Source organism: Monodelphis domestica, chromosome 3 (assembly GCF_027887165.1).
Source record: "Monodelphis domestica isolate mMonDom1 chromosome 3, mMonDom1.pri, whole genome shotgun sequence".
Taxonomy (NCBI): domain Eukaryota; kingdom Metazoa; phylum Chordata; class Mammalia; order Didelphimorphia; family Didelphidae; genus Monodelphis; species Monodelphis domestica.
In genome coordinates this window covers 87,847,783-87,872,887 of record NC_077229.1, presented here as the reverse complement: position 1 = coordinate 87,872,887, position 25,105 = coordinate 87,847,783, and the positions used below count along the sequence as shown (strand labels likewise).

General features: G+C 39.0%; 1 protein-coding gene across 2 annotated transcripts; it reads right to left on the bottom strand.

The window, feature by feature from the left end:
- Positions 1 to 1,034: 1,034 nt before the first annotated feature.
- LOC100010199 (zinc finger protein 501-like) lies at positions 1,035 to 24,717 on the bottom strand. Of its 2 annotated transcripts, XM_016432170.2 has the most exons (6): positions 24,630 to 24,717; positions 15,133 to 15,369; positions 11,654 to 11,748; positions 9,055 to 9,181; positions 7,998 to 8,087; positions 1,035 to 7,071 (listed from the first exon to the last, which is right to left on the bottom strand). In XM_016432170.2, the coding sequence occupies exons 2-6, from the start codon at positions 15,170 to 15,172 to the stop codon at positions 5,825 to 5,827; spliced, it is 1,599 nt and encodes a 532-aa protein (XP_016287656.1). In that variant the 5' UTR covers positions 15,173 to 15,369; positions 24,630 to 24,717; the 3' UTR covers positions 1,035 to 5,824. The 2 variants fall into 2 exon arrangements, with proteins under 2 accessions (XP_016287656.1, XP_056678391.1); XM_056822413.1 differs by lacking the exon at positions 7,998 to 8,087 and having other exon boundaries at positions 24,630 to 24,699.
- Positions 24,718 to 25,105: the final 388 nt, after the last annotated feature.

Sequence of the window (25,105 nt, the reverse complement as noted above, 5' to 3'; positions counted from 1 at the left end):
GTAGAAGTCCTTTACTAGGAGTTTCCTAGACCAAGGAAATCATAGGACCAGTCCAAAATTATGAGTTTTGAACTAAATTACCTCATACGTCACCATCAGCTCTAGATCTCTGATCTTGTGTTTACATGTATGTGAACCTATAGTCCCTCATATCTTTGGGGTATATAACTAGCAGTAAGATTTCTAAGGGTTCATTGGGTAACTTTTATAATTCCAAATTGGCTTTTTTTGGGGGCTTTTTTATGTTTTTTAATGGTTTAACCAAATGGACACCTCAGTCTGAATTTTTTTCCCCTGATAATTGTTTATTTTTTCTGGTTCACTGATGCAGTTTTTATGATTACTGTTTTATAATACAGTTTGAAATCATTCCCCCTTCAGTCTTTTAATTTTTTTCCCTTAAGATTCTAAATATTTCTTCTCCAAATGAATTTTTATTTTGTCTAGTTTTGCAAAATATCATCTTGATAATTTAATTGATATAGCACATGAACTATAAGGTAACTTAGGAAATATCTTCATTTATATTATATTGATGCAGTCCAACCATGTGCAATTAATATTTTACCAATTGTTTGTCTTGGTATATTTATGTTGGTTTTGAAATCATGTTAGAAGACTTGAGAATATCTTTTTCAGTTCATTCCCAGTTATTTTAAGCCTTATGCAGCCATTTTACTAGTGTTTCTCATTCTATCATTTCCTCTGACTTTTATTATCATTACATAGAAATGCTGGCAAATTTTTGCCAATTAATTCTGTACCTTGCTACCTTATCAAAGTCATTAATCACCTTAATTTGTTCATTTGAGGGCATAGTAAGCATACACTCATACTCTTGTGATATATACAGTATATCCAAGAGTGTGTTCTCTGGATGGAACCACTACCACCTCTCAAAATCCCTCACACTGCCCTTGGTAAACAGTACTTCCTTAAGCTTCTGGCTTATTTCCATTGACCAGCCAGCTTTGTAAAGGATAGAGGTCATACATTTGCCCTCATGACCCATCAGAATGATCATTCAAGAACAATTCAATTCAGGAGCAATTTATTAAGTGTCTGTACAAAGCCTTGTGCTAGGATGGGATTACAAAAACGGGGAAATAGCATGCAAGGAAATACATCACGAGGGGATAAGATAAGATGTATATTAATAAATATATAAGGTAGAATGTGCTGAGAGGTCACTGTCAGAAGGGGCAGATTAGGGAAACTTTCATGGAGGAGGTGGCATCTGATCTAGGCCTTTAAGGAAGAGATTAATTTCAAAAGCAAGGGATTCAGAGGGTGTTTCACGCAGGCTGCACAATCTATAGAAATGTCCAGAGGTGTGAAAAGATAGGATAAGATTCGGAAACAGCTTGTAGAACAGCATGGTGGTAACATACTAGGCAATGTAAGTAGCATGAAATATGGCTGTAAATGAAGTTGGGGTCAGTCTGAAGAGGGCCAAAAATCTGTTTTGCATCTTATATAGATATTGGAAAGCCAATGATGGTTTTTGCCAGAGACAGTTTCATGGTCAGTCTAAAGTCAGATAAAGGATGGACAGAAGGTAGACCAGAAACAGAAACTAGTTAGAAGGCTAAATACCAGGCAAGGGATGATGAGAGTTTCCTAATAGTGGAAATAGAGAAAAGATATATGGCATTATGGAAATAAAATGAGCAGAATCTTGAGACTCTAGATATCTTCACTGCCTAGCTTTCTTAAGTCTCAACTAAAATTTCATCTTCTATAAGAAGGCTTTCTTGATGTCAATGCTAGTGCCTTCCTGCTAGAGATTAACTCTCATTTATTCTTGTTTATACCTTGTTTGAACTTAGGTGTTTTAATGTTGTCTCCCTCTTTAGACTGTGAGCTCCTTGAGAGTAGGGAACAACTTTTGACATATTTTGTATACCTAGTGTTTAGCACAGTGCCTGGCACATAGTAAGCACTTAATACATTTTTACTAATTGAGGAGTGGAAGGATTGGATCCATTGGATCCAATGAACTTCAAGAAGAAAGGTTGAGTGGTGGTATAAAATGAATCCAAAGGTAGCATTACATGTCAACTGCCCCTGCTAGTCCTATGTTTTGGGGGTTAGGGGGGAGCAATGGAACACACAAAGAGGAGGGACCAAAACTGAAGAGGTTGGCAAAGGATAGTGTATATGGGCAAAGTTAGATCACTTGTAGGAGTGTATAAAAGATCCAGGTCAAATAGTACTTGGCCACTAATAGCAGATGTTCCAAAGGCCATAGTAGAAGGGAAAGACTGATATAACAAGGGGTAGGGATGAGGGTTGGCTTGATCTACAAAGGAAAGAGTTTTCAGGAAGAGGTAGAATGGGGGAAAGAGATTTCTAATAGGGAAAGTGGTTTTTTGGAATGCCAGCAATTAGCAGAGCAGAAACTGGGCTTGGCTAAGCATGCTGCAGAGGGAATACCAATCAAGTAGGCAAAAGCTTGGAAATTTTACATTAACCCCATAGTTCTAAATGGAATGTTGGTATTAAAAAAAAACAAAAAACCTTTATCAAACCCATCACTCCAACTTGGCTGAAGCAGAGAAAGGTTTGTTCCAAGGAGTGGGGAGTCAGACCCCAATCTTTTTGATGGCCTGGATTATGTATATTGGGGAAAGCGGGATAGATAGATGGTGATGACAGCTAAAAGAGAAGCACTGGCTATTTCAGGTGGCAGAAGAGGAATTATAAGCAAAAAGAAGAATTAAAAATAAAATTAGAGTGGTCACTGTCTTGAAGATGAGTATCCTGAGATTAGTTAAAGTAGTCATTTTCATCACATCTAAAGAAAAAGAAAAGTTGCAGAAGTTATGAACTAATTACGAAAAGAAAAATAGAATGAGGCCCAGTGGAATCAGTAAATGGTTAATATCAATCCAACCCCCATCCCTACCTCTAGCCACTTCTCTTCTCCTTCCACTCTACTGTTTGGAACATCTGCCATTGATAACAAATACTCTTTGACCTGGATCTTTTATATACTCCAACCAATAAATAATAAATAGAAAGTATACAGATACATATGATGAGAAAGAAAGAGACAAAGAAGAGATTAGAAACCAAAAACGTAAAGAAAAGTAGAAGAAAATATATTGCCAAGAGAGGGGCTGGTAGTGATATTGTACCACAGACATCTTCAGGCAAATAAGAGGATGGATAACAATGGATATGATCTTGTCTTAGAGAGGCACAATGTGGCATCCATAGAATACAAAGGTAAAAAATATGCAGGAGTGAGGCTGGGGGAAAATTCCCAAAAGGTCCCGAAGTAGGCAGACATGAGCCTGTTGAGTCCTGGTCAGTACACATTGATTAGGGCTGGTGGAAGCATGCCACAAACTCACAATAAAACTCCATAATAACAGCCTACTTAGGATGCCTCTCCTCCAAGGGCTGATCTAGAAATCTGCTGAGATAGCAACTCCAATGCTTTTCTATTCTCCTACTTACCTGAGAGGTTGATAGAACAGAAGGGAAAAGCTTCATATGATCATAGGATTCAGAGATGGAAAGGAACTTGGAGATCATCTATACCAATACCCTCAATTTACAAATGAGGAAGCTGAGGCCCAGTGAGGGTAAGTGTCTTGCCTAAGGTGACACAGTTTATAAATAACACAGGTGGAATTCTAAGAAGACCTGTGACTTCAAATCCAGAGCTAAGGAAAAAAAGAGAGTAACGTTAACTTCCAAAGATCTCCACTTCTAGACAGTCTGGGGAACTAGGGTGGTCCATCAGTTTAATAATAAATAGTATTCCTTTTTACTTCATTCCACGCCTGGACTCTTCCCATTGGCACCAAGTGGACCAGAGGAATGCTATTCAATCTATATTCCTATTGAATTCACATGTAAAACAGGATGGAACCCTTGGGGACTGGAAATTTACCTGAAGATCAAATGAGGCATGGATAGAGAAAGCTGTGGAAAAAAAAACAATTATCTCTTGGGCAACACTTTGCTGGAAGCTCAATAGATCCTACATTAGGCCAAAGATTATTCTACCACAATACTCGTGATTTGCTTTATTATGGAGTTGGAAATCCTAAAGGGATAATGGGATGGCGTTTTTGTATTTTGATTTCTGCTTAGGGGTTGGGGATATACCTGTTGGGAGAGATTCTACCATTATGGTATTGGGAAGCTCAAATGAGATTAATATGTGCAAAGTTCTTCAAACATTTTACAATACTATATAACCATCAGTTATTATTATTACTACTATTGCTGTGAATATTAAGGATATAAGAAAAAAGTGAGGGGAAATTGCAGCAAGGGTGTTATTTGGACGTAAAGGACCTTATGTAAGGTCAAGACATTGTGCTTTGTTACAGGATAGACCAAAAAGTACGGGGGCATAATGGGGCACATAGGCTGGGAAGTGGTTTGTGAAAAATGGAGTGGAATTAGGGAGAAATTCAAGGAAAAATTAAGAGGGATGGCAAGTGGGTAGCATGATGGAATTCTACGATATGGTTTTATTTCTGCCACAGAATTACAAGCCTACTGAAGCCTATCAGGCACCAGAATCAGGTGACTAATAAAAGCCCTGTGCTTGCCAAAAATTGACCTCATAGTCCACATATGCCTTGATATCATTAGAGTGGCCCCTTATGCACTTCAGATTAACTGTAGACTCAGCTCTGTTGCAATCACCCTTAAATATAGCTCCCATGTTCAATCAGTTATGCTCAAAGCTCATAGATGCTCTCTTAAGCTGGATTCTCCTGGAAGCTTCCACCTCCCCTAGTGTCAGGAAGTAGAATGTAAGACCCCCTTCCTCATTCTCAGCCAGAGTCTTAATTGCCAAAGGAAATGATCTAATTTAAAGGCCTTTCCAGTTCTGATACCGTATGCTTCTCTTCCAGACTTCAAAGCAGGACAACGGACTTAAAGTAGACCAAGCTAGGCGTAGGAAGAATTTGTTTCCATCTCAGAAGGCCTCCCATGTAAGTAGTTTCTAAGCACCTCTCCCCTGCCACACACACACACACCCTCTCAAGCAAGACAGCTACCTTAGGTTATTCCTCTACCTTTTTTAGTCTTTTGTTCTAACAGGTTATTAAAGTTGAATCAGTCTATTAAGGAACCTTTTAATGGTTTAGGCATGACTTCAGCTCCTAAATCAGCATAAATGCCGTATTCACCATAGGTGACTCTATAGCCACCCAGTGGCAACTAAAATGTCTAACAGAAGAGAGAGACAAGAAAAGAAAGGATTATCTTTCCCTTCAGATGATCAACAAATATTATAGATGGTGACAAACTAGGGAATCTTTATCCTCCATGTGTGATGTAGTGTACAGATGAATGGTGGCCTTGCATCCAGGAAGACCTGGGTTCTTGTCTTGTCCTAGATACATACTGGCTTGGTGACCCCAGGCCAGTCCTCTAACCATCCAGTGCTCTGGGAAACCATCAAAGACCATAAGGTGCAAAGGAGGCACTGACTTGCATTAATCAGTAGAGGAGTTTCCTCACTCAGGAGTTCATTATATCAATGAAATCACAGGTCTGGTCCCCATCCCCTATTTAACAGCTCATAATGTTTTCCTTTTAGCATCCCTCCATGGAGTTAATCTCCAGCATGGCATATCTGATGCATAGACCTAAAGGTCTTCACATGGTCAAAACATTCCTCAGGCTTTCTTTTCAGTACAATGATCTGATGTTTCAAATGGACTGACAGCTGATGCTGAAGACAACCCTTCCTTAATCATTCCATTGAAATTCTGCCCAGGAATGAGTCCTCCAGAGCTCTAAATAACATGTCACCTCTCTTGCTGAAGGCTTTCTCACATTTAGAACATTAAAAGGATTTTCCTCCCATGTGAGTTCTCATATGTTCAGTAAGATTTCCTCTCTGCCTAAAGGCTTTTCCACATTCATTACATTCAAAAGGTTTCTCTCCAGTATGAATTCTATAATGTAGGGTAAGGGATGAATTCTGGCTAAAGGCTTTCCCACATTCGTTGCATTCATATGGTTTCTCACCAGTATGAATTCTCTGATGATAAGTATAGGATGATCCATGGCTGAAAGATTTCCCACATTCACCACATTCAAAGAGTTTCTCTCCAGTGTGAATTCTCCTATGTTGTGTAAGATGTCCCTTCTGGCTGAAGGCTTTTCCACATTCGTTACACTCAAAAGGTCTTTCTCCAGTATGAATTCTCCGATGTAGAATAAGAGATGAATTCTGGCTAAAAGCTTTTCTACATTGACTGCACTGATAAGGTTTCTCACCAGTGTGAATTCTCAGATGCTCAGTAAGATGTGCCTTCTGGCCGAAAGCCTTCCCGCATTCGTTACATTTATAAGGTTTTTCTCCAGAATGAATTCTCTGATGTTCAGTGAGGTGACCCCTCTGGCTGAAGTTTTTCCCACATTCATTACATTTATGAGGCTTCTTTCCAGTATGGACATTCTGGTGTTGATTAAGGTAGGAGTGTTTACTGAATGCTTTCCCACATTCATTACATTTATAGGGCTTCTCTACAGTATGGATTCTCTGGTGGTCAGTGAGGTGTGTAATCCAATTGAAGGCTTTTCCACATTCATTACATTCATAAAGTTTCTCTCCAATATATAGTCCATCATATTGAACCAAGTCTAAGTGGTAACTGGTGGGCTTCCTGCATTTATTATACTTAAAGAGTTTCTTCCCTAAGGAAATTCTATTCCATTTAATTAGCTCTGAAAACTGTTTGAAGCTTTTTTCAAGCATATCACATTGATGTAGACTTTTTCCTGAAGGAAATAGCTGCTGTGGATCAAGGATGGATCCCAAACTGAAACCTGCCCCATATGTATTACCTTCATTAACATTCACTTTACTAGCAGCTTTTCTGGGGATGAATATCACTTGCCTGGATTGTCTCTCCTGGTTGTCTGAATCTTCCTCTAATCTAACATCATATTCCCATGAAGATCCCAACTGGAAATCCCAGTACCCATCTTGTGTGAGTTGTAGTTCTTTAGATGGCTCTCCTACACAAAACCTGGGCTTTGGAACTGAGTCTTTGTTTTCCCACTTAGTCTCCTGACTAAAGGAACCTGAAATAAAAAGAAAAATGTCAATGTCCCTCTTCTCTCTGAGAAAGCAAATTGCTTTATGATATATCCTATTTTCCAGAGTTCTAGATAAAGAAGTATGAATATAAATCTTAAAAAGGGTACAATGGGCATTATTAAAAGACAATTGCAGCCCAAGATAGCAGGGAAGGTAGAATCAGCACACAGAGCTGCCCAGTTATTAAATTAATTATATTCTAGCACACTGAAAGAACTCATTGATATTACTGGAAAAGCAGAGCTGGTAATCTTTGGGAAATGTCTAACTTTTTGGAAAGGGAAAATATTTCTGTAAATGACATATTGATAAACCCTGAGAAAATTATGGAATTTATATTATCAAGCAAATGGTTTGGTTCTCTTAAATAAAACAAAAATAAAAAGGTCTATCTTAGACTAGAAGATATGAAATGAGAAAAGTGATTTTTTTTGAGTGAAAGATAAAGATACATGAGAAACATGCTGAGAAGTCTCAACCTTTCTCCACATGCTTAAGGGACCTATGAGAACTCCTTTCTACATTTCTTTTCTTTTCATCTTTTTTCTTTAAACCCTTACCTTCTGTCTTAGTGTCATTTTAAGAGAGAAGAGCAGTAAGGGGTAGGCAATTGGAGTTCAGTGATTTCCCCAGGGTCACACAATTAGGAAGTGTCTGAGGCCAGACTTAAACTTAGGATCTCCCAACTCCAGGCCTGGTTCTCCATCCACTATGCTACCTACCTATTTCAAAGATACTGCCCACTAAGTGGAAAGCTGAAGTCTTTCTTAATAATTACTCTCTGATGAAAAATATCAGAGTATACTTTAATCTTTGAAAATTCAGATAATGGTACATTACCATAAATAAATGCAATTAATTCCTTCTTTTACCAAAAAAAAAAATTACTCTCTGGTTCTCACTACCTCACCTTGACAAATGCTTCTTGGGACCTCTGGAATCCATGGGGCTTCTCCTCTCTCCAGCTGGGAGATTACATCTGGTTTAAAAACTGGAAGTCCTGCTCATAGAAAAAGAAATGGGAGTTTTGGGGACAGTCACCTGAGAATCTAATCCTAACTTCTTTCTCTTGAGAGAAAGAAAACATGCCAGGAAGTTCCAAAGGAGGTCCAACTCCAAGGGTAGACCTTTGAAAGGGAATGTGAACTGTATTCAAGTTTAATACAAGAAGTTAAAAAAATATTTCAATATACTAAGGTACTGTACTACATTCTGGGAAATATGGAGATAATGGGATCCAGAAATGAATTAAGCTCAGAAAGAAATTGATGTACATGACAGTCTCTGCCTGCTAAGAGGATGGAAACCTTTTCTCTTCAGATAACTGAAGTGAGTCTCTAAGGGAAAATTATTTGACTTGGGGAACACAGAGTAGAGAATGAATAGCCTCAGGGATAGCATAGTGAAGTTATGATTTCTAGCTATACAGAGTAAAGACTTTGCACCTGGAAATAGAGAGCATAAAGATCTAGTTCCTATGTAAGGGGCTGCTTTGAGAGCTAGTGGGCTCTGGCACATTGGAGAGACTCCAAGCAAAGGCTGGATGGCCAAATGGCCAGGTATGATGTAAAGGAGTTCCTGTCCAGGCATGGATTGGGCTAGATGGTATTTTCCAACTCTGAGAATCTGTGATTCTTGACCCTAAAGGGATCATAAGATCAGAGAACTTACTTATTACATGATTGCAGGATCATGGATTCAGAGTTAGAAGAGGCCTCATCTTACAAAAGAGGAAACTGAGGCAGTCAGGTTATATGGCTCGGTTCATATAGCTATAAAATGTCTGAGGTAAGATTTGAACCCAGATCCTCCAGAACTCTATAGACTATGTCATGCTATATCTCCCTATATTCCAGGTACTACTGAATATTTCTACAGAGAAAGCCAAAACAGGTAAATTCTCAAATCAAAACATTTCATTCACCCCTCTGAGAAAATTCTGGGATGGAGTTGGATGGTGTCCTTACCCAAAGATACCAAGTTTCTGTAATTCTCCAACATCACATCCCTGTATAAGTCCCTCTGTGCAGGGTCTAGCTGCTTCCACTCCTCCTGTGTGAAGTCCACAGCCACATCCTTGAATGTCACTGATTCCTGAAACATCAAACACAATGTACACTTAGCCTGAGACAACCCCTAATATGGGCTCGGGGGAGACATCAAAAGGATAGGGTAATAGTAGAGGGAGCTGTTCCCATGGTGTTTAGGGTTTCAAATGATTCAAGTCCAATCAACCATGCATCTCACTTTGTATTAGACCCGGAGGACTCATGGATAGATAATTTTAGTTCATTCCTCAAGAACACACTTAAAAATTAAATTCCAAAAGGGGTCTCAAGCACTTTTTTTTAACCTCCAAACCATATCATTAATATAATTACTTACAATCCTAGAATTTTAGAGTCAGAAAGGACCTTGGACCAAGAATCAACGAATTTAACTCTACCATTTCACAGATGAGGAAACTGAGATCTGGAGAGGTTACCTGACTTGCCCAAGGTCAAATGGAGTTTGTAAGTAGTGGAACCTGAAATTAAAGCCAGATTTCCCTCTTCCAAACTAGTGATTTTTTCATACTACATCTCCATAGTTACTTCATACAAAGAAAGCACTATTCCAGGTACTGGGGGAAGAGGAACACAAAAACTAAATAAAATGGCCATTGAGTAAAAAAACATACAAATTTATAAATTATACACCAGGGTGAGGGTAGTTAATAGGAAAGAGAAAAGGTGGGAGGGAAGGAAGAATTTTTAAAGAATCTATTATATGTGTCAGGCACTGTGCAAAGGACTTTACAAATATTGTCTCATTTGATCATCAAAGCAACCCTGGGAGATAAGTGCTATTATTTATCTCCATTCTACCTTCAGAAAACTGAGGAAGACAAAGGCTAAGTGACTTGTCCAGGGCCACACAATTATAAAGTATTTGAAGACAGATTTGAACCCTGGTCTTTCTGATTTCAGGCCTGATGCTTATCCACTGTGCCATCTAGCTGCTTCTTATATATGTGTAAACAATACAGATAAAATAAATCTACCTAGTTCCAGACTGCCTAGCACAGAGATAATCATGCTAGAAACAAGATACCCCTTGGAGAACTGTAATTAGATAAAGTACATCAAACAGTTTAAAGGCCAAATCTGGGACTGGAGAGAATGATAACAGAAATAGGCTAGCTAGTTGGTGCAGTGGAGAGAGTACTGGTCCTGGAGTCAAAAAGACTCATATTCTCAAGTTCAAAAGTGGCCTCAAACTCTTACTAGCTATGGAACTCTGGGCAACTCACTTAACCCTGTTTGCCTCAGTTTCCCTGACTGTAAAATGAACGGGAGAAGGGAATGGCAAACCACTCCAGTGTTTATGCCAAGAAAACCACAAAATACTTTACCTAATTCTTATTCTAGTGAGCTTCTTGAGTTCCTTTCTGTGCAAAATGAAGGGACTGGTCTAGATCAGGGATGTTTAACCTTATAGCCTGGTGATGTTTATGAACCCCTTTCAGAATGTTTTTAAATCCATAAAATAATAATAGTATATAATGTTAAATTTATGGTTGGACTGAATATATTTAATTGGTCATCAGGGTTTTAATTACTAAATCCCAAAATGAATTACTAAGGTCAAATGGAATTTATGGTAGTTTATTTTACAATAGAGGGAAGATATTAAGGAAGAGAGAAAGAGAAGAAAAGGGGAGAGAGAGTGAGCTCCAGCTTCCTCTGAGCCAGGTTGCGATTCTAAGGCCCCAGCCAGGGGAAAGGAGTCTCCAGACGATTGGCCTTTCCCGGAGGTTCACCCCTCCAGAAAGGGCAAGGAAGGAAATCAGCCTTTACTCTCATCATGTGTCAGTTCAATCAGTGAATTCTTTATCAGCCTCAACTCCAGCAGGCTCCACTCCAAGTGTGTCTCTTTCAAACTCCCAGAAGACCAACCACAACAACCAACCCCCCTTGTTCAGGCCCTTGTCTCTTTTAAAGATGTTTTTTTTTTGTGTCACTTCCCCTAATTCCACATCTGCCAATCACAGCTGATGCTCTGCTTTAGGACTGCCCAGAAGGCAGTTAGTTGATTCTAACTGGTGTACATGTGGGTCACAGATCTCCCACTTCATGATTAAGTGGGATATTTACACCTTTGGTGACTAGATCTAACTTCCCACTCAACTTTAAGTACTCTACTTATATTTTTGGAGATTAAATCAACTAATAAGACAGAGGATTACAATTTAATCTTCACAATCAAGGAAGAGCTAAGTACCTTCATTGTTACAATCAGGGGAGAGCCAAATCCAATCTTCACAATAATATATGGAAACCAATTATATCTAAATATATTAAAAAAAAAAACCCAACAAAGCTGGAGACAGCAGTCTGTCACATCTAGATAATCCCTAAGTTTCCTGCCTGCTCTGATATCAGCTCTGTGGTATCCCTCAGAATAGGGATGAGGTTTCTGCGTGAAGTAATAGACTAAACTTGACAAGATGATGAGCAAAGGAAGAAAGGGGATCACACTTGAAAACTGAAATGGCATTTCAAAACAGAGGGAGCTCTAACTCACCTGCATTCTGGCTGTCAGAAATCCAACTGTGTCCTTCTGGTTTTCTTCTTCTAGACTCCTTTCTTGGGAAAGAGCAGCTTCTTCAGAAAGCAAAGCTGGGGATGGAAAAAAGGAATCATGAGAGACCAGTCTGGCCTTTTAGCTCCCAAACTTATCAGGATAAATTGTCCACACACCTCTAGGAGGGGCTCCATAGAGTGAGAGCTCAAAGGGACACAGAAGTTGCATAGAAAAAGGTCAGGGGACATAATTTCTGAGACCCTTTCATTCCATCTCTGTGACCAGACATGGTTTCAAAAGTTTTGTCCAAACATGAAGTCTGGGATTTAGGCACAGGTTGAACTCACAACTGTGTCCTTTATGTGCTGTATGATATAAGGCCTATAACTCAGACTTTCTGTGCTTTTGGTGGTGGTGGTGGTGTGTGGGGGGGGGGTCCCAAAATTGTGAGGAATAGCTGAATGAAGTTAAGGGGGAAGAGTGCACTGGAACTTCCCTTGGAGATGATGCATCACTACATATAAACAAAACTGCTCACATCTAGTGATGTGCAGGGCATGGGTAGGGAGGTCACTTGAGACTGGGAATGAATTTTTTTTGGGGGGCACTTATTAAGTATTTACAATGTGCAAAACACTGTGCTAAGAGCTGGAGATACAAATAGAAACATAAGAACCCTTGCCCTCAGGAAGCTCATCTTCTAATGAGGGAGACAACACACAAGGAAGGTTTTAACTGGAAGTCAGAAGGAAAGGTCCAATGATGCTTAGGGTGCAGTAGCAAAGCAGATGGGAATGTTTCTTCTTTCATATCATTTCCACTGATAAAATTGATTTCAGTGTCTGGTGGTGAACCATCTGTCCGTGCCAAGATGGCACAAAGTAACAAGGTCTTTCTTTTCTAGGTCCTTAGTTGTTGTGGTTCTAGCACCTGCAGAAACAGTTGCCATGCTGCATCTCTACTGGAGTTGCTTCCCAGACTAATGGCTAGAAGTATGGCTATTCCCCAGGTTCTTGGGTTCAAGGTCCTGGGCTGATTCCACTGCTTTCTAAAGGAAGCTTGTGGTCAAGATGGTGGGGGTAGTAGTTTGATTTGCTTGGCACATATTGCCTTCTGTCTCTCCCTGAGCACATCCCACTTTTTTCAGCAGGTAGAATTGCCTGCTGAATGTTGAGGCAATGTTGAGGCCAAGACCTTGCTTCCCTTGTGTCTTGATTCTGGTGAGCTGGGAATATTCAAAGATTTCTGCATTGACCCAAGTGATTCTGGCAATAAATGAAAGGCTAAGGTTTGAATTAATTCCTAAAGCTCCTATCTGAACTATACTCACTGTCCTTACACTTATTCCTTATGTCCTCAAAAAAGAGTTGTTTGAGAGTGGGCACTAAGATATAATTGTATTCAAGGGCATCTGTAAGATAGGATGAGAAAGACTTTTTTGCCAACAGCAGATTAAAAAAAAAAAAGCTCCAGAATAACCAATCTTTCTATTTATGTCATGTCTGATGTGGTAACAAATTGCTCTGAGGCTAATTTATCACCCAATTAAAACTCTGTCTAGGAAATCTGGGACAAGATTAAAGATGGCAAAGTCCAATATAACTAGTAACAAGTAAATGTCAATTTATTAAAATGTGGATTCAGTCTTCAGAGGATGGACTAGAAAGCTTGATTTCAATTACTAGGAAAATTCTACAACATATTCTATTTTCAATAAGATAGGGATTTAATAGAAAGGAATTTCTTTTATCAATGCTGATTGGTATCTTCTATACAACTTAAAACTTAAGATTGCCTGGATCACTGAAAGCTCACAGTCTTGGAGAAAAAAGAACAGAAATAAACAAGAATTTATTAAGTCCCTACCATTTATCAGGCACTATGCTAAACAGTTTACAAATATCAACAATGTGAGAACACAGGTGCTATTATCATTCCCATTTATAGATGAGGAAATGGAAGCAGAAAGAGATAAAATGACTTGCTCAGCGTCCCACAGCCAAAGTGTCTGAGGTAGGATTTAAATTCAGGTCTTCTTAATTCTAGATCCAGTGCTATCTCCAGTGTAAACACCTACCTCTCTATTCATTAAACCAAAAAGAAAAGGTGTGGATTTGGTGTTCTCCAAATCCAATTAGCCTTCTAATTCTCCTCTTGAAGAAAGTACTCAGAAGGCCAAAGCTTCTGAATAAATTATAAGCTATTGGCTTGTTTCATGTCTTAATCACAAACCACATTTTCCAACTTTGTCTTTACTTGAGCCCCATACGGCATTGAAATCACCAATATTAAGGAATGTGTTTGAATTGGTTTGGAGAATCTTACCAAGTTATTATTAGAATTTTTCTACATTCTCATCCTCTGTAAAAGACATTGGTGCATAAACTATAACTATATTTTCCTGGTGGTCCCCCCTTGCATATATGTTCATCAATCATTAGCTCTGCAAGGCAAGATAATAAATTGTCCCATGAAATGGTACACAATGAAACCAGCTCCACCATCTCTTTCACTCTATCTCCCATAAGAGACTTGGAGTCATCCTTCTGATTAGATGCAACTTCTTTACATCTTCTGGTCTCAGGGTGTCAATAATAATCATATACAAATAATCTAGAAATAGTATGATTCTTGGCACTTTCTGCCACCTTTTCTGACAATGGGTGGAAAGAGGTTGCACAGAATTACAGAGCATTTTGTATTTCTATCTGTTTCATGGGTAACTGCTATCACAGAATTCATCACCAATTAACTTCTCATTAAGGAACCTCCTGATACTTAGTTAGGCTGGTCCTCAGAGAGCAGGAACAATCTTTTCTCCAGCATGTACTTACCAGTTTAGTTGAACTTTAGCTTGTTCCAGAGCTCAGAGTTATCTCCATGCCATGATGAGGCATCGGAGTAGATTTTATGGAGGGAGATAAAATTAAATAGGGATAGTTTTGAAATCTTGTATTCTGGTTTAAAAACTCAACTGCACAAGTTGAAGGTGATGTATCCCAATGTTCATCGGGGAAAGAACTAAGGTTTTAACAAAAGACAAACTCAACAATGTAACATGGCATCCAAAAAAAGCTACAATGTCTATGTATGTATGATAACAGAAATTAATTGTTAAAAAATTTTTTTTCTCTTGGTTTCTTAGTGCAAGTAACTCCTTTGAAAAATGGTAATCTCATCTCGGTTTAACAAAGAAGAAAATGGATATTTCCACACCTTGGGCATGACAAAGATGGGAAATCAGCATGTCCTTAGAGACCAAGGTTGTTACCTGGCTGTGGATCCTGACCAACTCGGGGGCCAGAAATCACAGGTCACACTGGGGCATGTAAGTGTACATAAGCTGGGGAAGAGAGGAATAGGAAGGGAAAGAGTTGGCTGTATATATTGTTCTTTCAAATAGCCTGCCCTCTGATATGTTTTCCTCTCCCATACTAGACAGATTCACACCCACTTCACCCTGTCTCTGTAATTCTTACCTCTCTCTTCCAGCAAGAAAGCCAAAGCCAAGTCTTCCATAATTGGGTCCTCGGTGTTTCCTGAATATTCTGATTTTGCCCAAGAATTATTTCCCACAAAAGATGATCAAGACTTGTTCTAGCTCCAACAGATCCAGTATCTGCTCCTACATAGCAGTTTTTGCCCCAAGCTCAGAAAATGTGAGGTGGATCTTCCTAGATCAGTTCTTGTTCTTCTACTTTCACCTTCCTGCAGGACTTAAGCAGGGAAGAAGGGGGTAAGACAGGGGACACCAAATACAAGATTACTTTAATTGGGACCTCTACCCTGGTGCTCAGATCTATCTGCCCAGCATGGATAATGTCTCTCTGCCTCTAGTACCCTCAGTCTAAGGCTTCTGGGTTGATAAGATCTTCAGGGATTGGTCAGCATTGGCAAGAGAAGCCCAGCAGCATCATCATACATTCCAAACCTGGATCCTACAGAGACAGGCAGACCTGCAAATGAGCACATGATGAGTTTGTTTCATTCCATAAATAATTCATAACCTCACAGAATTTAGAGCTAAAATGGCCTTAAAGGTTATTAGTCAAGCCCTCTCTTTTTACAGTTGAGAAAAGGGAAGCTCTGGAGGGATGGGGCTAAGGTGGAGACACAGTCTGTGTGTGCCTGAGAAGAGACCTGTTTATATATGACTAAATAATTTTTTTCTGCATAATTGGGCTCACTTCTATGCACAACATTTTAGGAAAGACAATAAGACATTGACAAACTGGAAAACATCCACAGAAGGAAGAGGGAGCAGGATGGCAAAGAACCTGGAATGCCTTGGGAGGGTCAACTGAAGGAACCAAGCACATTTTTAGTCTAAAAAACAAAAGATGTGGGAGACACATCACAGTTTTCAAGTATGTGAGGGGTCTTCATGTGGATAAAGGATCCTGTAGAACTAGAAGGAAAGGAAGGAAACAGGAAAAGGAATAAGCATTTATACAGTGCCTATTATACTTCAGGAATTTTACAAAATCACAAAATTTTACAAAATCTACAAAAACCCTAACCCTAAATTTCTCATTTGATCTTCATAATTCTGTGAAATAGGTGGTGTTATTACTATCCCCATTTTACAATGGATAAAAATGAGGCAAAGGTTAAATGACTTGCCTAGGGTCACACAACTAAGAGTCAGAGGCCAGATTCAAACTGAGGTCTTCCTAAATCTAGTTTCAATGCTCTATCCACTATATTATCTGTCTAGAAGCGATGGGTGAATGTTGGAAAGGAAGATTACTTTATAACCTAAAGTAAGGAAAAACATTCCCTAACAATTAACTATTAAAATGAGGAATAGTTAACTTTTGGTAAGGCCCATACCACCTGACTGTTTTTTAGGTATGTTGTTGAGCAAAAGTTCTCTTTTTTGTATGCCATGGATCCCTTTAGGAATCTGATGAAACCTATGTACTCCTCAGAATGATTGTAAATTCATAAAATAAAATGTATAGGACCCCAGAAGAAACCAAAAATGTTGAAACACAGTGACAATATATACACATTTTTAATCCCGTTATGTAATTAGGTAGATAGATCTCTTTATATGTTTACACACACACATATCAACATAATAACACATATTAACAGGGATCTTAGATACCTGTTAAAAACCCTTGTAGAAAAATTTATTTTTCAGGTAGAAGCTAAACTGGGTAGACTGAAATTTTTGCTAACTCTGAGATTAGGTAATTCTGTGAAGTGATAAGCCCCAAATCAGAAGTGTGAATTTTAAAACTACTCCACCCTTCTCAGACCGTACTTTAGAAGATCTGATTTAGCTATCTCCTGATTAGTAACAATGGAGGTACTTGGTTTAACAGAATCAAGTTTTGGGAACTCTACATTTCTCCACCCTACTTCGTTTAACAAGGTCAGGAATGTCTGCACCATACTCAAGGATTAAGTATTTGAGAAAATGGCCTTCAACAGACATGTGCAGAAACAGCAGACAGACCCCTGGGCTGCCCTAAGTCAAGCTGAGCTAACATTGGTACAGATGAGATGCAGGAAAGTGATGTAAAACCATCTATATAGGGCAAGTCACTGGCTCTCTTCAGCCTCTTTTTCCCCGGAGAGGTGGCTCTGGCTGGCAGTGTGCTAAGCGGTAGCAGCTATTTGTCTGGGTTTTGGTGGTGAGTTTGCCCTTGAGCTAATTCAGGTTCAGGCATCTTGGCTGAGTCCTCTTGGAGTTCAGGCTGATTCCTTCCTCCTTCACACTCCAAAACCTTACTTTCTAGATCCCCTAATCTTCCCGCCCCGCACAAGCCAGGAGGGAGAAATCCTACACCCTTTCCTTCTCCCTTCTTTGTAATTTCTTTCCACTATATTAATAAAATCACCATAAAATTTCAGACTGACTTGGTATTTTTATTATATTATTTGGGATATCCATGGCAACCAATAATTAATATAATTTAGGTCACAAAGCTAAAATTTATCCTTTACAGAAGCAAAGGCAAGATTCAAACCAAGTACTCCATCTCCAAATTTTCAAATTTTTTTTCTCTAAGTTGAATGTTAATGTACTGCAATAGTAGTACAATGTTCTGTATTAGATTATAAGAGTCATATTTTGAGTTTGATGTTTGCATGCAAGTTATGTTCATCTTTTGTTTGATGCTATTTGCTGTTTTGCTTTTGCTTCTGTTTCACATTTGTACTTGTTCATTATTTAATTCCTTTTCCTTTTTCCTTGTTAAATTTCCCAGAATAGGTTAGTATTAGTTAGATTAAGATAGTTGAGTGTAGGTTGTTTGTTATTTTGGATAGATATCTTAGTTCAGGTAATTGGTAAGTATTTTAGATTGTGCACAAATGCAAAAATAGTGTTTTCAACACAATCTATGCTTTGTGTAAATGGGGGGAATGTAGTAAGCAAAGGAAGATTGCAAAATGATTTTTTGCAATATGAACTTCCATTTGATTGACAGGGACATGAGACGGAAGGTCACATGGGGAGCCTGAGTCAAGAATTCTAATGTCCCAACTGTAAACAGTCTCCTGGAGGAAGATTTTGGAGATTGTAGATTTTCCATCTGTTCTCCAGGCTTCTGGCCCTTTGTAAGTATCAGCTTGAGTGAGAGGAAAAAAACCTGCTTGGACTGGCTGCTGGCAGCTGGACAGAAGACCACAGAAGAACCACTTCTCTGCTGGACCTACTTTGGACATTTTCTTCTGGGATCTTGGCTCATATATTGGACTCTATTTTGTGAGACTGTGTTTGGGGGAACTTAATTTAGCATAGATAAATTGGCCATTAAGATAGTTTTAAGGGAATTAGTTTGGGGTTTAAGATCAATAACCTTCCCTTACCCTTTTACCCTCCTTCCTCTCAACCCTCACATCAATAAACTTAAAATATTTAGATGTTTTCCCTCTTTTTATTTCCTCTAACAATCCCACAATAACAAAATCCAGTTCTCTTCCTACTACCTTACACTGTCAGACAACAGGTATACAATACAGTCCATTGTCAGGTGGATAGTAGAAACCTAAATAGACTAGTAAATTATCAGCAATCATATGAAAGCACATTCCAAATCATTAATAATAGAAAAAATGCAAATAACTCCCAGAAAACTGACAATGATGGTACAAAACAAAAACTGTGTATATCGGAGGGGTGATGGGAAGATAAGCAGTCTATTATACTCTGGGTGAAGCTGTGAATTGCTCCAACTGTTCTGGGAAACAACTTGGAATTTTGATTTAGTGACAGGAAAAGTCACTAAATTATTCATTCCCTTGATCTAGAGATACCATTTGTAGGCATATCTAGGTATCTATTGTATATATTGTAGGTATCTAAAGGAGATGCAAAACAGAAAGGTTCAGAAATAAGAGAAGATACTTCCTCTGCAAAAGTGGGAGGATTGGGGGCAGCTGGGTAGCTCAGTGAATTGAGAGCCAGTCCTAGAGATGGGAGGTCCTAGGTTCAAATCTGGCCTCAGACACTTCCCAGCTGTGTGACCCTGGGCAAGTCACTTGATTCCCATTGCCTAGCCCTTACCACTCTTCTGCCAATACACAGTATTGACTCCAAGATGGAAGGTAAGGGTTTAAAAAAAAAAAGTGGGAGGGTCACAAGTAAAAAGCATCATATGTAAATATGGTGCTTTTTTTTATCAGTTTTGATTAATTTTTATTCTTCCTTTTTTTCTTTGCAAAAAATTCTCTACTATAAGAAAATGGCTCTCTTATGAGGGATGCAAGTGGTAGTTTGGGTGATTGAAAAATAAATGTTATATATCTGGTCATGTCACTTAATCCCAACTGCCCTTACCATTCTTCTATCGTAGAACTGATGGTACCAGTTCCAAGATAGAAGGTAAAGATTAAACAAAAAAAAAAGATACTGATAAATATCTATTTTTAAAACAACATAAAGTTTCAATGTGTACCAAAATATATATATCACCAATTTTGTGAAAGTAAAGAACTGAAAACATGGCAGATGTCCACAGATTAGAGAATGGATGAACACAGTATTACAGGAATATAATGGAATATTGTTGTATAGTAAGAACAATGACCAGTACTGGTTCTAGATTCAGAGGCCCTTGGTTCAAATTCTATCTCTGATGCTTGCTTGCTACCAATGTGGCTTTTTAATATCCATAGATTTCAAGTTCCACATCAACAAAATGTGAGGGCTGGACCAGATATCTAGGCATCTACAAGAAAGCCTCTTGAGTTTTCTTGTTGCAATCTTAGGAATATGAAAATTCAGAGAAACATGTGAGGTTTCTAGGAAATAATGTCTGGTCAAATAAGCAGAACCAAGAGAATAATATACTAAATGTCTACAACACTAGAAATTAATACAGCACTAAAAAGGAAGTGGGTCTCTGAAAAGCTGAAAAAATAGTAAATGGTCTCAGAGATGAGGTAAGAAACACCTCCTTCCTGATGGCAAATAGCACAAGAGCTAGAAGGATCTCAATACAGGTTGTTTTTACTTAACTTTTTTTTTTTAGTGGGAAAGAAAAAATGATATAGGATGGGGAAAGGGAAGAACCTAAAAAAAGCAACAGTAAAATTTCTTTTAAAAAAAGTAATATTCCAAAAACATTATAAAGAAATGTGATGTGGTAGAAACAGCATTGAAGTACAGGAGTTGGAGATCCTATACGAGACTAGGGAAGTCACTTCAGTCTTCTGGGTCTCAGTTCCCTTATCTGTAAAAAGAGGAGTTTTGGCTCAGACGATCTCAAATCATAGAACTACAATCTTATGATTCTATGAATAAGTCGTCTCTTTTAATGGAAATAATATGGTATAGTGGACAAAGAGCCAGCCTGGAAGCCAGAGGGACCTTCAAGTTTAAAGACTTAGATTTATGTCTTGCCTCTGAAACAAACATCCTGGCTGTGACCTTAACATCACTAAGCCTATAAATGACAGAGAAAGTGCCAACCTGAATTGGTAGGTGCAATTTCCTCAACTGGGAGTTCCCTACATCAATGAATTCACAGGTTTAATCCCTATCCTCCTTTAACAGGTTGGGGACCATGAACTAGTACACAGTGCTGTGGTTGAACAGCACAAATCTAGTACCTGAAATGAGTTCAGATTCTCAGAGTTGGAAGAGGCCCAAGAGACCATTTGGCCTAATTCAAACCTAAAAGATTCCATGTGGTACAAAAGGAGCATTGACTCTGTTGTTGGAGAACCTGGGTCCAAATCCTACCTCTGATATTTATTTGTGACACTGGGGAAGTCATTTAACTTCTCTGAACCTTAATTTCCTCATTTGTAAAATGAAGGGTTTGGATGAAATGGTCTGTCTCTGAGGCCTTCTCAAGCTCAAGCTCAATGATCCTAAGAGGTAATGTAGATTTTATTAGAAGAATTCTGTGGAAAGGGAAGCCCCTATCAATGGAGGAACTTTATTTCACTTTTGGATAATTCTAATTATTAGGAAGGGTTTTTTTTTCTTTTTTTTCCTTTACACAAAACCAAACTGCCCACTATGAGTTTTGCCTCCTGAGACCATGTAGAATATATTTAATCCCTTGCTAATCAATAGACATTTATCAAGGAGCTACTATTACCTGTCAGATGGTGTGCTAGGTGCTATTGATACAAAGATCAAAACAAAACAGATCTTGTTATCAAATTCCTGTGTATTCTACAAAGCAAATAATATGTGGTGAGCTGGGGGTGGGGGTGCACTTAGGTAGTATAGAGGGTAAAGGATTGGGCTTGGAGTCAGAAAGACCTGAGTTCAAATTTAGTATCAGACACTTACTGTGGACAGTGTTAGACTATGCAAGTCACTTCACTTCTGTTTGCCCCAGTTTCTTCATCTGTAAAATGGGATAATAATAGCACCTACCTCCCTGGATTGTTGTGAGGATCAAATGAGATGATAACTATAAAATGCGTAGCATAGTACCTGGTACATAGTAAATGCTATATAAATGTACCCTATTATTATTGTTATTATTTATAAACACAAAATATATACAAAATTATCCTTGCATACTGATTACATTGTGGTTTACTTGGGAAACTCTAGAGAGGCAGAAAAGAAACTAATTGATCATTAATGGCTTGAGTAAAGTAGCAGAAATACAAAAATCATCAATATTTTTATAAAGTTCTGGGAAAACCAGGATGGAAGGATAGACAGATATATATACATACATATATATATATATCCTATTCCTTTCTATATATATGTATATACACACATATATGATTAACATGTATTATATATTATGACATATATAATATATGTATTGTGTCATATATTATACATATAATATATATTATAAATACATTTATTAAGTGCTTATAGGTTCAGGAGGCAACAATAAGAGAAATTCCATGAAAAACTCCTACAAAATATACTAAACATCTAGGAGTTCATCCATTACCTAGGTGCTACTCCTTCAACTCTCCTTTCTTGCCAACCCCTCCCCTCCAATTTGTTGCCAAGTCTTGCTGTTTCTACCTCTATAATATTTCTTTAAAACATCCTCTTTCTTGACTGATCCTGCCAGTCCTCTAGTGCAGATCTGCCACCTGCCACCTGGATCACTGCAATAGGCTGTTGGTCTCCTTGCCTTAAATCTCTCCTCACTCCAGTCCATCCTCCACTTAGATGTCTGACCATGTTACCTCCATATTCAATATATTCAGTATCACATATAAAGTCATCTGTTTGGCTTTAAAAACCTTTCATGACCTGGTTTCTTTCCAGACCATACCAGTCCTCTTATACTTTACTTTCCCTCCCCTCCCCACATATTCTCTGATCCAGTGTTGATGGCTTCCTTGCCGTTTCCCATGTAGATACTACATCTCCCATCTCCAGACATTTTTTTACTCCTTATCTCTGCTTCCCTTCAAGTCTAACAAAAATCCCACCTTCTCAGAGAAGTCTTTTCTGACTTCTCTCCCTCCAAGGCTATGCTCTATTTGGCATTCAAAGCCCTTCATACCACTCCTTACTTTTTTAGTCTCCCAATACCTTACACTCCACCAGATATTCTATCCAGTAACACTAGTCTTCTGATAGATCCTTGAAGAATACACTCCATCTCCCAGCATTTTTTCTGGCTTTCCTCCCATGCCTAGAGCCCTCTCTCTCCTTCCATTAAAGCCCCAACTAAAATTCCATCTTTTACTGAAAACCTTCTCCAGTTCCTCTTAATTCGGCCTTCTCTCTGTCAATTATTTCCTTTTTGTCCTGTTTATTTCTTGCTTTGTATATTTGTTTGCAAGTCATCTCCACCACTGGATTGTAAGTACCTTGGAACTTGGAAGCCAGTCTTTTGCCTTTTTTTTATACTCTAGTGTTTAGCACAGTTGTCTGACATAGAACTAAATAAATGTTTATTGATTGATTGATTATCTATAATTTATCCATTATTTATCCTTGCCCATTGTTGTTTACACATTGTCTCACTCATTTGACTGTGAGTTCCTTGGCAGGGACTGTCTTTTGTCTTTCTCTGTATCCTCAATGCTTAGTGCAATTACTGACACATACTAAATATTTTAAAACTGCTTGTATAGGGGGCATCTGGGTAGCTCAGTGGCTGGGTAGCTCAGTGGTTGAGAGCCAGGCCTAGAGATAGGAGATCCTAGGTTCAAATCTGGCCTCAAGACACTTCCCAGTTGTGTGACCCTGGGCAAGTCACTTGACCCCAATTGCCTCGCCCTTACCACTCTTCTGCCTTGGAGCCAATACACAGTATTGACTCCAAGATGGAAGGTAAGGGTTTAATAAAATTAAATTAATAAATAAAAAATAAAACTGCTTTTAGCCTGAGTGATTAATAAGCACAAGGCTTACTGTATGCAAAGTATATATAAAATAGTAAAGAGGATAGCTGTTAGCAGCTATAAAGGTCTGCATATATAGCATCTGTAAGGGTCTAATGTAGAAGTCACTTGAGCTAAGTTTTGAAGCAATTTAAGGGTCCTAAGAGGCTTTGGTCTACATTCAGTCAATAAGAATTTATTAAGCCCCAAGCCCCAGGAATAAGAGTGAAACAGACAGTTCCTGCCCTCCTGGAGTTCAGTCTAATAGAGGAGACAGGAGGCAAACGATTATATACAAGCAAGTTCTATATAGATTAATAGGAGATCATCAGAAGAGGGAGGGTACTAGCATTAAGAAGGATCAGGAAAGTCTTCCTGGAGAAGGTAAGATTTTAGCTGAGATTTGAATGAAACCAGGGAAGTCAAGAGGTAAAGATGAGCAAGGAAAGGGTTCCATGTACAGAACACAGTCAGTGAAAATGCACAGTCAAGGGATAGAGTGTATTGCTGGAGGAAAGACAAAGAGGCCAGTGTTATTGGGTGAAAGGTGTAAGAAGGCTAAAGATGTGGAGGCCAAGTTATGAGGGGCTTTGAATGCCAACCCTTCGAATACTTAAAGTCAGGTATTCCATTTCCCTCAATCTTTTCTTCTCAAGGTTAAACATTCCCAGTTTCATAAATTGCTTGTCCAATGGCCTGATCTCTATCCTGGTTGACCACCAATGGATCTACTCCAGTTTATCAATGCCCTTCCTAAAATATGGCGCTTAAAACCAAACCCAGGACTCTAGATAAATGATAAGATCAAATATACACAGGTATATAAATCTAGGGCTCTTGCACCCAGACTCAGAGGCTGGAACAGCTCCTCCCAAAGCCCGCCCAGGCTCCGTCCAGCCCTCAGAAGAATCCTCCCAAGACTTGCCCGGACTCTGACGTCAGTCTTTTCCAACTCTGCGGGCCCCGCCCTTCTCCGAAGTCCCTACATAGCGGGAGGGCTGACGTCAGACTTGCCCTGGTCTACCTCCCCCCTCGCCCCCGGGAATCCTCCTCCACAACCATACATCCCTGAGGAGTCCCCTCATCCAAATTCTTCTCAGTCCACGTCTGTCTCTGGACCGGTAACTCCCAAGGGAAGTCACCTGGAGCCAAGCAAGCAAGAAGAGCCAGGACCAGGGACAAGACTCACCTTCCAGTCGCCAGAAGAACAAAGAGCCGAGATCCAGCTCTAAGGACTACTGCGCCTGTGCAGACTAAGCCGCGGGACTACAATTCCCAGAATCCACTGCGCTCTAAAACTATCTGGGCATGCCGATGTGCGTACATTTGTGCAGGGCTTTTAGAAAATGGAGATTGGTCCTGGTGATGTGATGAAGAGCTGCCACAAATTGTTCTGGGAAATTAAGTACAGAGGTTACTGCGGACAAGCGGGAAAGCACGTTCCCTATAACCCAAACAATTGAGTTTAATTAATTAATTGAGCAATTACTACACGTCCAACCTTGAACAAGCCTTTCCTTGGGATGTCTCGAGCCCTGCCTCTGACTATTTCCCAGAGGCCTTCGCGGTTCTTCTTTTCAAACATCTGGAACAGGATCGATTTAATTATACTAGACATTGTGCATACCAAGTGAAGAAGAAATAATTTCTGCTCTCAAGGAGCCA